This window comes from Salvia miltiorrhiza, chromosome 7 (genome assembly GCF_028751815.1).
Source record: "Salvia miltiorrhiza cultivar Shanhuang (shh) chromosome 7, IMPLAD_Smil_shh, whole genome shotgun sequence".
Lineage (NCBI taxonomy): Eukaryota > Viridiplantae > Streptophyta > Magnoliopsida > Lamiales > Lamiaceae > Salvia > Salvia miltiorrhiza.
Genome location: NC_080393.1, coordinates 6,657,775 through 6,672,741, shown reverse-complemented (window position 1 = coordinate 6,672,741; position 14,967 = coordinate 6,657,775). Strand labels below are relative to the sequence as shown.

At 37.4% G+C, this 14,967-nt stretch overlaps 2 protein-coding genes across 2 annotated transcripts in view; one reads left to right on the top strand and one right to left on the bottom strand.

The window, feature by feature from the left end:
* LOC130992114 (nucleolar complex-associated protein 2) overlaps positions 1–14,967 on the bottom strand; it is an 884,658-nt gene that overhangs the window by 820,468 nt on the left and 49,223 nt on the right. The gene's annotated exons all lie outside the window — the stretch shown is intronic.
* On the top strand, positions 1,800–4,326 carry LOC130992128 (putative pentatricopeptide repeat-containing protein At1g12700, mitochondrial). Its single transcript, XM_057916638.1, has 2 exons — positions 1,800–3,771; positions 4,105–4,326. The coding sequence occupies exon 1, from the start codon at positions 1,913–1,915 to the stop codon at positions 3,677–3,679; it is 1,767 nt and encodes a 588-aa protein (XP_057772621.1). The 5' UTR covers positions 1,800–1,912; the 3' UTR covers positions 3,680–3,771; positions 4,105–4,326.

The window sequence follows — 14,967 nt, the reverse complement described above, 5'->3', positions numbered from 1 at the left end:
GGCTGGTCCGGTAGACGGTATGAGATAAGATGTGATATATTTGACTGTAATATCTTTTATTATATGTCATATTAATATCATGTTTAGTAGAATATATCAAAATATCTATAAACTATAATGAGTAAAATTTTGAAGTAGCCAAAATGAAGCATAAAACACAATTTATGGCCACACATTGAAAAAACACAAATTTTGGCCATTTTTATTGATTTAGACGTTTTTGCCCTTAATGAGGCGGACTGGGTAGGATCAGGCACGCGGGTCGCGTGCCAGGTCGGGTTAGGCACTTATGGCACTATTAGTGCCATAAGTGGCACTTATGGCACTAATAGTGCCATAAGTGCCATCGGAAATCCAAAATAAAACCAAGTAAAATAGTCATTTTGGCACTTATGGCACTATTAGTGCCATAAGTGCCAACGAAATTCAAAATAAAACTAAGTAAAATGGTCATCAACACAAATACAGAAACAACAACATCATTTAAACCCTAAATGGAACATCTAAACCCCAAATGAATAATCTAAACCCTAAATGGAATATCTAAACCCTAGGGGGAAGTGTGCACTTATGGCACTATTAGTGCCATAAGTGCCATACGTGCAGCACAGATCAGATCAGATCAGATCTGTCGATGGCTGAAATCGAAGGAGGCGAATATCAGATCTGCCGATGGAGGAGGCGGCGCAACGATCAGATCAGATCCACCGCCGCCTCATCAGATCAGATCTGCCGCCGTCGTCTCATCCTCCGCCACCTGACCGACCTCCTCCATCGTCGTCGACCGACCTCCTCCATCGGCGACGACGATGATTCAAACCCCGCTCCGGCGAATACGTCCACCATCGGTGGCGGCGCCGCCCTACGGACCTTTCTCGACAGCACCAACTCCGAGTCGGATTTGGCGCGGATCTCCGAGAGAGAGAGGGGAGGGAAGCTGAGATCTGGTGCGTGAGATGGGTAAAAGGGCAAATTAGGTATACCACCTAATTAATGGCCAGATTTTGTAGTTTGAAGATTAGTGGCCAACATTTGAGTTTTGATCTTCATTATGGCTAGCCGACCGCATTGTTTCAACTATAATATGTTATTTGGTATGAAGTATTAAAATTAAATAAAATTAATTATAATTATAATTAAGATTTGTATTACGATAAATGTATTAAGATTATATTAAGATTCTGCACAGTAATCACTTGTATCAAACAAGCCCTTAAAGTTTAATGGTGAGGCAGAGTTTAGTGATTATAAAGTTATAAGTGCGATTAATAAATTAAGTAGATATCATATTTGTATTTTATATATTTTCAATTATAGTAGTAATTTATAGTGAATAGAGGCAAAGATAAATATATTGGTACATTTTATAACTCTTCTTTAAAAAAATTGTATTAATTTTAAAATAACTTTGTAAATGATTAATTAATTATATATATTAAAAATATAATTTTAAATATGATTTTAATTTATGTTTTTGTATAAAAATAGGTATTTATTTATTATGACATGTAATACTTTATAGTAATAATATTTAATGCTAATTTTAATTAACAAATAATTTAAAATTATTTAATAATTATAATTATCATTACAATTTATATAAAATTTAAAATTTATATAATTTTAAATTTCTATTTTTATTGAGTAATTGATGTTCATTATTTTTTTATTTTAAAAATAAATTATAATTTAATTATAATTTAATTCTGTTTAATATTTATATATTTTTTGACAATTAGTATTTATATATTTTTATTTAAACATATAATTTAGTTTCGATAGTTGGCGTGATTCGCGTGAATTGAACTTTTACATATTAAAAACCAAAAAAAAAAAAAGAGGAAACCTAATCTCCTACAAGGCTACAACTTAAAGAAATCCACTCGAGAATAGTCGAATCTCGCTCGCCGCCATGGATTTCCAAAGAATTATCTTCAATTCTTCATTCAAATCTTCCACTTTTCACATTGCTTCTCTACCTTTTCACTCATTTCCACCTCTACCCACATCCAATTTTCATAATGTCAGCCGCCAAATCCAAATGAGGCACTTTTCCCGCAAACCCAGATCCAATTTTGATAATGTCAGCCACCGAATGAGCCAACTTTCCGGCAAACCCAGATTCGATTTCGGATCTCTGCGTGAGCCAGATGATGCTATAGCTCTATTTGAGGAAATGGTGAGAATGCATCCCCGCCCTTCTGTTATTGATTTCAATAAATGTTTGAGTGCTGTAGTGAAGATGAAACAACACTCTGTCGCCCTTCATCTGTTCGTCAAAATGCTTCGAAGTGATGTTCCTGTAAATCACTACACCTTGAATATTGCGATTAATTGCTGTTGCCGATTGAAAAGACCTGATTGTGGGTTTGCGATTCTAGGCAGCTTTTTCAAGCTTGGGCATGAGCCTGATGTTGTAACCTTTACCACTCTCATCAGAGGTCTTGTGTTGGTTGGAAAGATTGTTGAGGCGGCAAAACTGTTGGAAAAGATGTCGGTCGAAGCTAATGTAGTAACTTATAACACTGTGCTCAATGGATTGTGCAAAGCTGGACATACATTCGAGGCGCTTGATTTGCTCAGGTTATGGGAAAAAGGAAGCTGCAAGCCTGATGTTATTGGCTACAGCACAATAATTGATCGTCTATGCAAGGATGGAATGGTTGACGATGCTCTCCAACTCTTCTCCACCTTGGCTGATAAGGCCATTTCGCCAGATGTTGTGATATATACTTCGATGATTCAGGGGTTATGCAATTTAAGGAGATGGGATGAAGTTGAATACATGTTAAAGGAGATGGTGGCTAATGAGGTCTACCCAGATGTATTCACCTGTAGTATTTTGGTGGATGCTTTTTGTAAAGAGGGAAGAATGGAAGAGGCAAACGGTATTTTGGAATACATGAAGAAAAAAGATGTTCAACCCAACATTGTCACTTACAATACATTGATCAATGGATATAGCTTGCAAGGTGAAATGGACAAAGCCCAAAACATGCTTGATTTAGCAGTCAAATCTGGCTTGAAGCCAAATATTATATGCTACAATAGCTTGATGAACGGGTATTGCAAAATGGGACAAGTGGACGAAGTCTCGCGTCTTTTTATCACAATTCTTGCAGAAGGATTAGAGCATGATGTTGTTTCTTACAACATCATGCTACATGCCTTATTTCGTGATGGAAGATGTGAAGATGGTTTGAATCTGTTCAAAGAGATGGAGGCTCAACAACTTTATCCTGATGTAGTGACTTACAATATCATGTTGAAGGGCTTGTGCATTGCTCGTCGCATTGATGAAGCATTTTCGATGTTGCATACTATGGAAGATATAGGCATCATTCCCAGCATAGTAACATACGATGTTCTAATTGAGGGATTATGCAATGTTAATAAAGTTGACAGGGCAAAAGATCTTTTTGACAAGCTTCCATCCAAAGGTTTGAAGCCTACAGTGGTAACGTATACAATCCTTATTGGTGAACTTTGCGGGAAAAGGCGGGTAGAGGAGGCAATGGACTTACTGATTCAAATGATAGACAAAGGTTGCTTGCCTAATAGAGTGACGTACAAGGTTTTTGTTAAAGGTCTTCTCGAAACGAACAAGATGGATGATGCAATGCGACTCTTGGAAGAGATGAATTCAAAGGGCTACTTTGCCAGTCTTGGAAGAGAATAATTCAAGGAGGTGCACACTTGATGCCATTACTTTTTTGATGCTGCTTGAAGAGTTTGGCAACAGAAGGGCACAAGAATGTTCTCTTTGATAAGGTTAAGAAACTCGTACCAAAAAACATTTATTCTGTTTTTGATTGACATGAGAAACCATCTATGGTATCCAATTTATCATAATCCTCAGTGTCCACCATTTTAGATTTTGAAGTGATAATGTATGGTTCAATGTGTTGCATTATTGATTTTAGAAGCTGCCTTGCCTTTGTGAAAAAGAAGTGAATAAAATTTGTGGTGGTGAAGTTCTGCATAGTTCAATACTAGCTGTGGTTCCAAATTAGATTAGTCATATACTCATAAACTAATTATGATGTTCCTTGGTTTAAGGTAAACTTCATTGCTTTAACTATTTGAATGCTTGAGATGTTGCAGATCGCCATGAACCACAGTTGGCCATCTTCTGATGAAAACAAGTCAAATGCGCAGACTTGATCTTCCTATTCTTCTTGTTTTTGTTTTTATTTTATTTTTTTAATCGGACAAGAAAATATTGAAACTAAGGAGAGGTTGAAATTCCTCGAATTTTGAGTAATTTTCTGTAATTATTGTTGAATCTTGGCAATTTTATGTTATTTTATTGTTGTTGTGATTTCATATTTCATCATTCCAAATTATTCTAGATCTTTTATTGGCATAACTGAATTAACTTTAATATTATATATAACAATAATTTAAAAAACAATTAATATAACAAAATAATAGCGGCCGATCATTGCTCCAATTTGGGGGTCACCATAATTTTCCTGCTTCTCCCGGAGAAGATATTTTTGTCTTTCATTATAAAAAAGCGACTACATTGTTCTCTATATATATGTGAATAAAATTATGAATCTACAAATAAATAATTATAATTACATCCAAAGATTTCATATTTTCTAGGGTTAATAGCCGGAAAATACACGAACTATTTTCAAATTTGCATATTGCACATCACCTTCAAAAATAGCCTCAGAATACATCACTTTTTAATTTTATTGCAAATTGCACATGCGTTGACCACCACTTTGATCGGAGTTGACGTGGCACCGGAAATTTCAGACGTGGACTCACCGTCATTTAAAACGACGTCGTTTTAAGTGAGTATAAATTTAAAAAACAAAAAAAAAGGAAAAAACTCTCTTCCTGCCTGAACCTTCTTCCCCAAATTAATTGAGGAAAAGAAAAACGACTCATCGGCATTCTTCCTGCCTGAAGCTTCTTCCCCAAATCTCGTAGGTCTTCATGAGCAACTGCTGCTCCTTGGCGGTGGAAATGGTGGCGAAGAGCTTGGCGACGAAAGCTTCCATGGCGGCGCGGGTCTTGCAGTCCTCCTTGGCTTCCTCGGCATCCTCGGTCTCGAATTGACGCGACTCGGCCGCCGGCTTCCTCCTGAAAATGAGGGGAAACGGTGGTGGCGGTGGTGGTGTAGAGCAGGTGTGGGTATAAACATAAAAGGTGATTCTATTCACTTTGATGAAATTGGGGAAATCACAAACTCTGGAATTGAAGATGCAGACGAGAGAGAAGGGTAATTAGTATTGGAGACAAGGGGGGACTTTCGGCTGGGCTCGGCGGCGGCGGCCTTCCGGCTGCGCGGTCGCCGGGAATCGACGGGCAGGAGGCCGCGATTTGGGGATCTAGGGTGTTGGCGGTGGAGAGACTCGCGAGGGCCGTGATTTGGGGATCTAGGAGGCCGAGACTCACGATTTAGAGAGACTTATTCCCAACCATCGCCGCCACTGGTGCTACAGCTGCAGAGACTTGCGTAAGTTAACTGATGAAGCTTGGAAGGGGCGGCGGCGAGCCACCGTTGCTATTGCCATCAATTGAGGACGGAGCCGTCCTTGGAAGGGGAATGGGAGGCCGTACTTTTGATTTCTTTGATGGGCGGCTGGTGGGCGTCGGAATTGCAGGGGAGAGGGAGGCTGTGGTGGGCGCCGGTCTGCTGCTGCGTCGGCGTCGGAGTTGCAGAGGGCGGTGGAGATTTCTTTGATGTTTGATTTCTTTGATTTTTGTGGTGGAGATTATTGTGGTGGTGGTTAAGGTGGAGGTGAGGGAAAACAGTGGCTTGCCGGATTCTGAAAATGGTGATGGCTCGCCGGATTCTGGAATGGCTCGCCGGAAAAGTAAGGATTTTTTTTAATTCTTCAAAATAGCAAAACGACGTCGTTTTGCTTACGTGGCTTGCCAGCGTGTAAAAAAAGCCACGAGGAATGCCATGTAATGTTAAATATTGTCCACGTCATCGCCGGTCAAACTTAAGAATTGCCGGAACTTTCGCCGTGTGCAATTTACGATAAAATTAAAAGGTGATGTATTGTGAGGCTATTTTTGAAGGTGATGTGCAATATGCAAATTTGAAAATAGTTCGTGTATTTTCCGGATATTAACCCTATTTTCTACGCCCTGAAATTATGCAGTAATTGATAATATGTATACGTAGACCACAAAAACTTAGGGCTAGCTTGTTTGGTATGCGGTATGGGGCGGTATGGGATAATGTGTGATATGTTTGATTAAAATATTTTTTATTATTATGTCATATTAATATCATACTTGGTATAATGTATTAAATATTTGTAAAATATAATATGTTGTTTGGTACGATGTATTACGTATAATAGTTATAACTAAAATTTGTATTATGTTTACCATATTAAAATTTGTATTACGTATACCACCTCCGTAGGTGGTATATAGAACCCCTCAAATTAATATAATATTGTCGTACTTTTAATTTATAAAGGATTGTATGTTTCGTATTGCTTTTTACCAAACAAGATATCATAATGTTATAGATATATTATACACCATAGTCATCCGTACCAAACAAGCCCTTAGTATACATGCATCTGTCCGCATGGATTTTATCTTATACGGCTCGCCCCGATACACCCGACTCAGATCCACGCCATCCAATAAATATCATTTGTTGTTATTAAAAGTATCATTTATATGTATTAAAAGTATAATACGTACTATATCGTTTATTCTTGCAAAGTGTCATTTGCATTTAAGAAAAATATCATTTATTGTTAAGAATATTATGTTTTCTATACACAATTTTATTTAGTTTTTGATGAAAGTATTATTTATTGTTCATAAAAATATCATTTATATAAAATAATTGGATGGGGCGAAACGGATAGATCGGGTCGAGTTGGATCAGCGTGCGGGTCTCCAGTTCGCATAGGTGTGATCTCTCGTACAAAGACCGTAGAGTCGTAGACATACATATATATATATATGCTTATATTTTTGCGTGTGCATGCGCATGTTTTAATATTTGTCATTTTTTTATTACTACTAGATAATTAGACTCACAAACATTGAAATTATTTATTTGTATATAATTTTAAACTTTAAATCGATTTGAAATTATTTCAACAATTTTCAATTCGACTGCATAAATTCATTAAATTAGTCCGGCGCCAGGTCGCTTGTGACTTTAGAAATCTATCTAAAAATTTAAAATTGTACTCCCTCCGTCCCACGAAGCATGACACAATTTCCTTTTTAGTCTGTCCCACGAAGCATGACATGTTTCTAAAAATGACAAAAAAATTACCATTTATTCACATTTTCACTTTTTCACCTACCACACTTAACACACAAAATACCAATTTCTTAATTCTCGTGCCAAAAAGAAATGTGTCATGCTTCATGGGTCGAAGAAAGTATATACCTATAAAATTGAAACACAATTACATTACTCAGCGCCAATAATAGTACAGTTCAAGTCGTACCGTCACATTGACAAAAAGAAGAAACAGCGGACCACAATCCAAAAATATTTCTCACCATAAAAAAACACATGAAATTCGGAGTCATTTCAGTTATTCATTTACAAGATGAAAATCAAAATATATTTGATAGTAATCTATATCTATATAAAAGTGGAGCCAATATGCCTATACTATTTTCCCGCCCAAAGTGTAGCATTAATTTTAACCTTAATTTACACAATTCAGTATTAGTTTCAACATTTATTTACATAATTAATGCTGATTTTTATTTATACTAGCAAGTTCTATTTCTGATCTATTAAATTACGACTATAATTTGTTCTCATTTTCAATATAAATGCTCAATTGAATTAGCATATATATTTATGTTAAAATATTGGATTTCATAAGAATTAATACTACAAAAGTATAATGATATTTTTTTGGTAAAAAATAATCTCTCATATAATACACTAATAACATTAGGTTCTTAAACCACATTAATTTATTCTAAACTTAATAATTATCGTCAAAATATATAAAAAAATGTTTTTGTGTAAAATGATTATATGGATAGGAAGTTAGTTGAAAATATGTTCAGTGAGACATAAATAAAATTAAAAAATATTTAATTATTTATATAGGTTAAAAGATTAAAAAAATAAAAAAATCAATTTCACCCTAAAATTGAAAACGATGACATTCAAAAAATAGTTAAGATGGAGTTTTTTTTTAGGTAATATGCATTTTCTTCATGAAATTAGCTAGATGATAATTGTTAAATTGTTTAGGTTTTGAAACAAAATAATCAGCAACACTAATTTGTCGTTTATAAAAATAGGTAAACAATTAATCAGAACACAAAAACTTAGGTGTTATTGGGTGCACTATAGAATCGGGTTATACCCGCACTCAGACTTTAACCTGCATTTTGATTCAAATCATGTAAATGATACTATTCAGTTATACAAATCTCACTGCCTATAATTGACATTATTCAGTTATACAAATTACACTATGACATTTTGAAACATTATAGTGTCATTTACAATTTTATGATGTCAATGACAGTAAGTGTCATTTATATTTATGAATAGTGTCAATTATACACAATGTCATTTACAATATTATAATGTCAATTATACGTGGTGTCATTTGTATAACCGAATAGAGTCAATTACAGACACTGTCATTTATATAACTGAATAGTGTCATTTACAAAGTTCGAATCAGGAAGCGGGTTTGTATTTGAGCGCGGGTCAGAGTTTGAACGCAAAGTGCAACCGTCTAATCAGAAAGCTACATTTATATATAAAAGCAGATCATGTGTTCATTGAAAAAATTGTAAATACATTATTTTTAATGGCTATGATAAAATCAACAACAAAATTTGTTTAATTTTATGGATTTCAATAATAAATTATTGTTTGCATAATTATTATTAAATTTTAAAATAAGTGTATAAAATAAATGATGTGTACATAATAGTGAAGCTTAATAAATATGATCGTAACTCATCGTTTAGTTAATTTCACTTTAAACTTTTTTTTCGACAATTTCACTTCAAACTATTGATATAGTATATGATTGGTGATTTCATGTCACTTACAAAGATATATTCCTAAATTTATACCACTTCAAAAAAAAAATATTAACTCATCACAATCACATTATTTTTATATAATATATAATTTAATACTAATATAAAATAAAAAATATAATAATTTTTTTAAAGAAAAAAATAAAAATTATAATATCTAAAAAAATATAATACCCGTGCATCGCACGGGCAAAATACTAGTTTGTTATACGAAACGTGATTGTGATACGATATGATAAGCAATAATTAAACTACATTTATCAGTATATAGATTCTAGCAAGTGGAAGATGCTATCTATCAACTAGTTTTGTAATCGTGATTGTGTTTAATTATTGAAGAGAAAGTTAGAGAGAGAGAAAAAGGAACCTGGGTTTGAATTTGTTGGTGTAACTGTAATCATGCAATGGAGGCCTCAACTTCCAAACCGGTAAAGCAGAAGAGCTTCAGCCGCCGCGTCTCCTTTAACGAGGACACAATCTTGCCGCCAAAGGAACGCCACCGCGAATACTGCGCCAGCGACATAGAAGCGCGGATCTCCGTCAATAGCCGCCGCTGCCGCATCTGCGGCCGGATGTGCAGCTCCTGCTGCTTCTGGATCTCCATCGCCCTCAGCCTCCTCGTCTTCCTCCTCCTCATCTGCGGCGGCCTGTATTACGGTTTCTTCAAATCGCACATGCCTAAGATCCGCCTCCAGCGGCTCGACGTCGCCTCGGCGGATTCCACGGAAAACCTGGCCGTCCTCCTCAACGCCACGCATGGCGGCGAAAAGACGGAGCTGATCTACAGCAGGATGATCGCCTCCGTGGCGGCGAGCGGCGTTCGGTTCGGCGTCGTGAGGCTGGCCGACGTTCGGCAGCCACCGCAGAATTCGACGGTGATGGAGGTGGCGACGGGGATGAAGGACGAGGCGATGGAAGATCGGGCGGCGCGTGACCTGCGGAGCAAAGCGGAGGTGCACGCGCTGGTGGTCGATGTGAATGTGAGGGGGCGGATCGATGTGATCCTGAGAGGGAGGAAGATGCACGGTTTTCCGTTCAAAATCGAGTGCCGAAACTGTAGGCACACGAATTTAACAAAAATAAAAATATTTTATTAATTTTATATCTTTATTTATTTTGGAATCTTATGAAATCCAAGATTAAGGGGGGTGTATTCGTTGTGGATTTCCACAGACTTTAAAAAGTCCATGGAATTCACATAGATTCCAGACGACTTTCAAAGAATTCGTGGTTGGATTTCACCCCGATTTTCACTGATTTTTGAAGACTTTACGGGATAATTTTGGAATTGAATTCCATGAAACCAGCGCCCGCGGAGAACCAGCGCCCACTAGAAGAGACCCAGCGCCCGCGGAGTCCCAGCACCCGCTGGAAACCCAACGACCGCGGCAACCCAGCGGCCGCTGGAGTAGGCTTCTTTGGAATGTGAGCTGCTGCCATAAGCATCATTCCTCGTGTATGTACTTTCAAGCTCGGACCATCCAAGATGATGAAGAACAGCAAGATTACTTTCTTGAAGGGACCAAAGGTCTCTGCTCGCTCTCTCCTATGCAGGTATTACCATCAAATAACTCATGAATCAACTGATTTACAATCGATGTATTACTTCAATCTTTCTCTAAAAACCTACTTTGGTTTCACTTTTTTTTGTTTTTGGTTTTCTTCTTAATTGAGCAGAGGATTTATGGATTCGGTGCTTGTTTACTAGCTGGGGTTGTTTGGATTCTGCCATAAGCATCATTCCTCGAGCTCACTGCCAGCTGGATCCATCCACTACACTGGAAGAAATAGATTCAAGAACTGGAACACCAGATTGTAAGCATGTTTCAGATGCACCCTCCATTACAGCTGACTTTTCTAAATTGGAATTCAATTCAGTGCCACTACCATACTCATGTCCAAATTTTAAATGATGCAACATCTCCCAGTTCTTCTCCTTCTCCTTCTTCTTCTCGGCGTACTCCTCCTTAAACGCGGATGTACAGCCACCTCCAGCGCCCACAAACACCACCTCCCGTTTCTTCTCCGCGACTTTCTCGAGCTCCGCCATCACATCAACAATCGGGTAGTACTTTTGCATCTGAAGGATCGGCACCCAATTCAGCCGCCGGTGATGAATCGCCGCAAAGACCGATCCATAATCCGCCCCTCTGCCGATGCTCTCCAGCTCCTGCAGGTGGCTGCAGAGTGCGTCGATGATGGCGTTCGCCGCCGCGGAACCACGCGATCGTCTCAAAATTCTGGATCATTAGATCATTTGGATCGGAGAGCATGGACGGATTTGCCTTGCACTGTTCGATGAATTGCTTCAGCTGATTCAGCTTTGATGCATCCATTACTGAACTACTTTGTGCAGCTACTTGAATAAAAAGTGTGTAGAAATTGAGAGGGGGTGGGAGTCTCAACGATTGCTGAGTTCCAGCGCTCGCTGGCTTCTTGCCGCGGGCGCTGGAACTCAGCGCTCGCTTAAAACTTCATGGATTTCAATTCTCGTGGTTCTTGGCAGGATTTCGTCGTGTGTATTTTTTGGATGAAATCCATGAAAGTCATTCCGGATTTTAAGTCAATGGAATAACGAATACACCTAGATTTGTATGGATTTTTAAAAGTCTTGAACGAATACACCCAGATTTATATGGACTTTTAAAAGTCTTGAACGAATACACCCAGATTTCTGCAGACTTTTAAAAGTCTTGAACGAATACACCCAGACTTTTAAAATCCATAGAAATCCATCAAATTCCACAACGAATACACTATTATTAATAAAGATCTTACCATATATTTCAAAGATAGAGATCAATTTCTTTGGCAGCAAGTCAAATCTAATATTGATATATATCAATCTTCAAGAGCCAATAGGATCGTGCTACGTCAGCCCTAAGCCCATAATCATGTGGGCTCTGGCCCAAAGCTTGACTCTTCCTACAACTATAAATAGGGGTCCTCATATCAGTTCTAAACACACACAAATCATTAGAGAGCTCAAGCATTGAAGGAGTAATTCACTACAACGAAGTCATCTCCAACAATCAAGGCGTTCTTCGTGGAAGCAACCCAAAGCTCAAGTCAAATTCAACGCTCGATCCAGAAATAAGGCGTAGGCCCTCTGCAGCAACGGTATATAGTCTAAAGCTCAAGGTTCAAGGCGTTCTACAAGGAAGTCAACGAGTTCTTCATCAAATTCATCCAAGTCAACGTTTGATTCAGAAATAAGGTGGAAGCCCTCTGGATTGACGTTATCAAATCAAATTCAAGTCAACGATCAAGTTCAAGGAGATCACGAAATTATATTTCCCTCTAAGGATTTGAAGAAGTTTGAAGAGGAGAATCAGAGGATTAAAGTAGAGAATCGCAACCCGCAACAAATTCATTTCAATCCACATATTTGTAAACATTTTTTGTATTTGTAAACATATTTTGGATTTGTACACATTTTTTGTATTTATTAAATTAAGTACAATAAAATTTGTGTTTACAAATTTTGGCACGCCCGGTGGGACATCTCTACCTCTCATCTCTCCTCTTCACCAACAACAACTCAAGCAAATTCAAATGGAGAACAAAGCTTCAAGTGCTGCCCTAAACATCACTTTGGAGAACATTGGTGTTATCACTCGAGGCAAAGCTATACAATTGGAGAAGATTTTCAAGTCTGCTTCAGCAATGGAAGAGCATTCAACTGCGAGCTACTATCTTGAAGCTCCTGTTATGGTGACAAATACTTCTACTCTGGAGGAACAAGTTGCTAGCATAGCTAAACTTCTTGAAAGCATAAACAAGCGTATATTGGAGCAAGACGCCAAGATCTCAAAGCTCATCTTAGAGAAATGAGAAGGAAGTCGAGTGAATGACGAAAAAGATGAAAAAAGTGATAATTCAGAGTCATTCGAGAAGCACCATGAAGAAAAGACGCCTCCTAAGAACATCGAAGTCTCTGCCGATGGCTTCATTCACATCAATCAACTCAAAGACTTCATCATGGGAACGGTCAAAGATAAGTTCGAAGGGACCTCGAAATCAACATGGATTTATAGCAAGCCATATACTACAAGGATTGACTCATTGAAGATGCCAATGGGCTACCAGCCTCCAAAGTTTCAACAATTTGATGGCAAAGGCAATCCAAAGCAACATGTGGCTCACTTTATGGAGACATGCAATGATGCGGGAACATATGGAGATTACTTGGTGAAGCAATTTGTTCGTTCCTTGAAAGACAATACATTTGATTCGTATGTCAACTTGGAGCCAAATTCCATCGATAGTTGGGGGCAAATACAAAAAGAGTTTCTCAATCGCTTCTATAGCACTCGAAGAACAGTGAGCATAGTTGAGCTTACAAACTCAAAACAATGGAAAGAAGAGTCAGTCATCGACTACATCAACCGATGGAGGGACTTGAGCTTAAATTGTAAAGATCGACTATCTGAAGCTTCAGCAATCGAGATGTGCATTCAAGGCATGCATTGGAGCCTTCAATACATCTTAAAAGGAATTCGACCAAATACGTTTGAAGAGTTGACTACTAGAGCTCATGACATAGAGTTAAGCATGATCGCAAATAAAGTTGATGATCTACACATGCAAATGTCAGACGACTTTCAAGAAGACGAAGAAGCAAGTCATGGGGGCAAATCTCTTGAAGAAATCTCAAGTGAAGATGATGAAGAAACTTCAACTGTGACCACAAACCAATCTTCAAGTTGAAATTCATAAAGTCAAATGCTCCTTGATAAGAGCCTAAACTATCAAGAAGCTCCTAGACATGAGCAAAAACTATCTAAAATAATCATTCAAGTTGAAGACTCCTTGACACGAGTATAAAATGTCTACAAATTCAAATTCAAGCGAAAGACTCCTTGACACGAGTATAAAATGTCTAAAAATTCAAATTCAAACGAAAGACTCCTTGACACGAGTATAAAATGTCTAAAAATTCAAATTCAAGCGAAAGACTCCTTGACACGAGTATAAAATGTCTACAAATTCAAATTCAAGCGAAAGACTCCTTGACACGAGTATAAAATGTCTACAAATTCAAATTCAAGTGAAAGACTCCTTGATACGAGTATAAACTATCTAATAAATTCAAAATTGTCGAGACTCGTTCATTTTCACAATAAGTCGTCCATGAACAAGTCTCGAGGGGGCATTTGTAGGCACACGAATTTAACAAAAATAAAAATATTTTATTAATTTTATATCTTTATTTATTTTAGAATCTTATGAAATCCAAGATTAAATATGATATATTATTAATAAAGATCTTACCATATTTCAAAGATAGAGATCAATTTATTTGGCAGCAAGTCAAATCTAATATTGATATATATCAATCTTCAAGAGCCAATAGGATCGTGCCACGTCAGCCCTAAGCCCATAATCATGTGGGCTTTGGCCCAAAGCTTGACTCTTCCTACAACTATAAATAGGGGTCCTCATATCAGTTCTAAACACACACAAATCATTAGAGAGTTGAAGCATTGAAGGAGTAATTCACTACAACGAAGTCATCTCCAACAATCAAGGCGTTCTTCGTGGAAGCAACCCAAAGCTCAAGTCAAATTCAACGCTCGATCCAGAAATAAGGCGTAGGCCCTCTGCAGCAACGGTATATAGTCTAAAGCTCAAGGTTCAAGGCGTTCTACAAGGAAGTCAACGAGTTCTTCATCAAATTCATCCAAGTCAACGTTTGATTCAGAAATAAGGTGGAAACCCTCTGGATTGACGTTATCAAATCAAATTCAAGTCAACGTTCAAGTTCAAGGAGATCACGAAATTATATTTCCCTCCAAAGATTTGAAGAAGTTTGAAGTGGAGAATCAGAGGATTAAAGTAGAGAATCGCAACCCGCAACAAATTCATTTCAATCCATATATTTGTAAACATTTTTTGTATTTGTAAACATATTTTGGATTTGTACACATT

Bases quoted from the DNA above. Each gene is read 5' to 3' on its own strand.
- LOC130992128 (XM_057916638.1), top strand. From the start codon at position 1,913: ATGGATTTCCAAAGAATTATCTTCAATTCTTCATTCAAATCTTCCACT.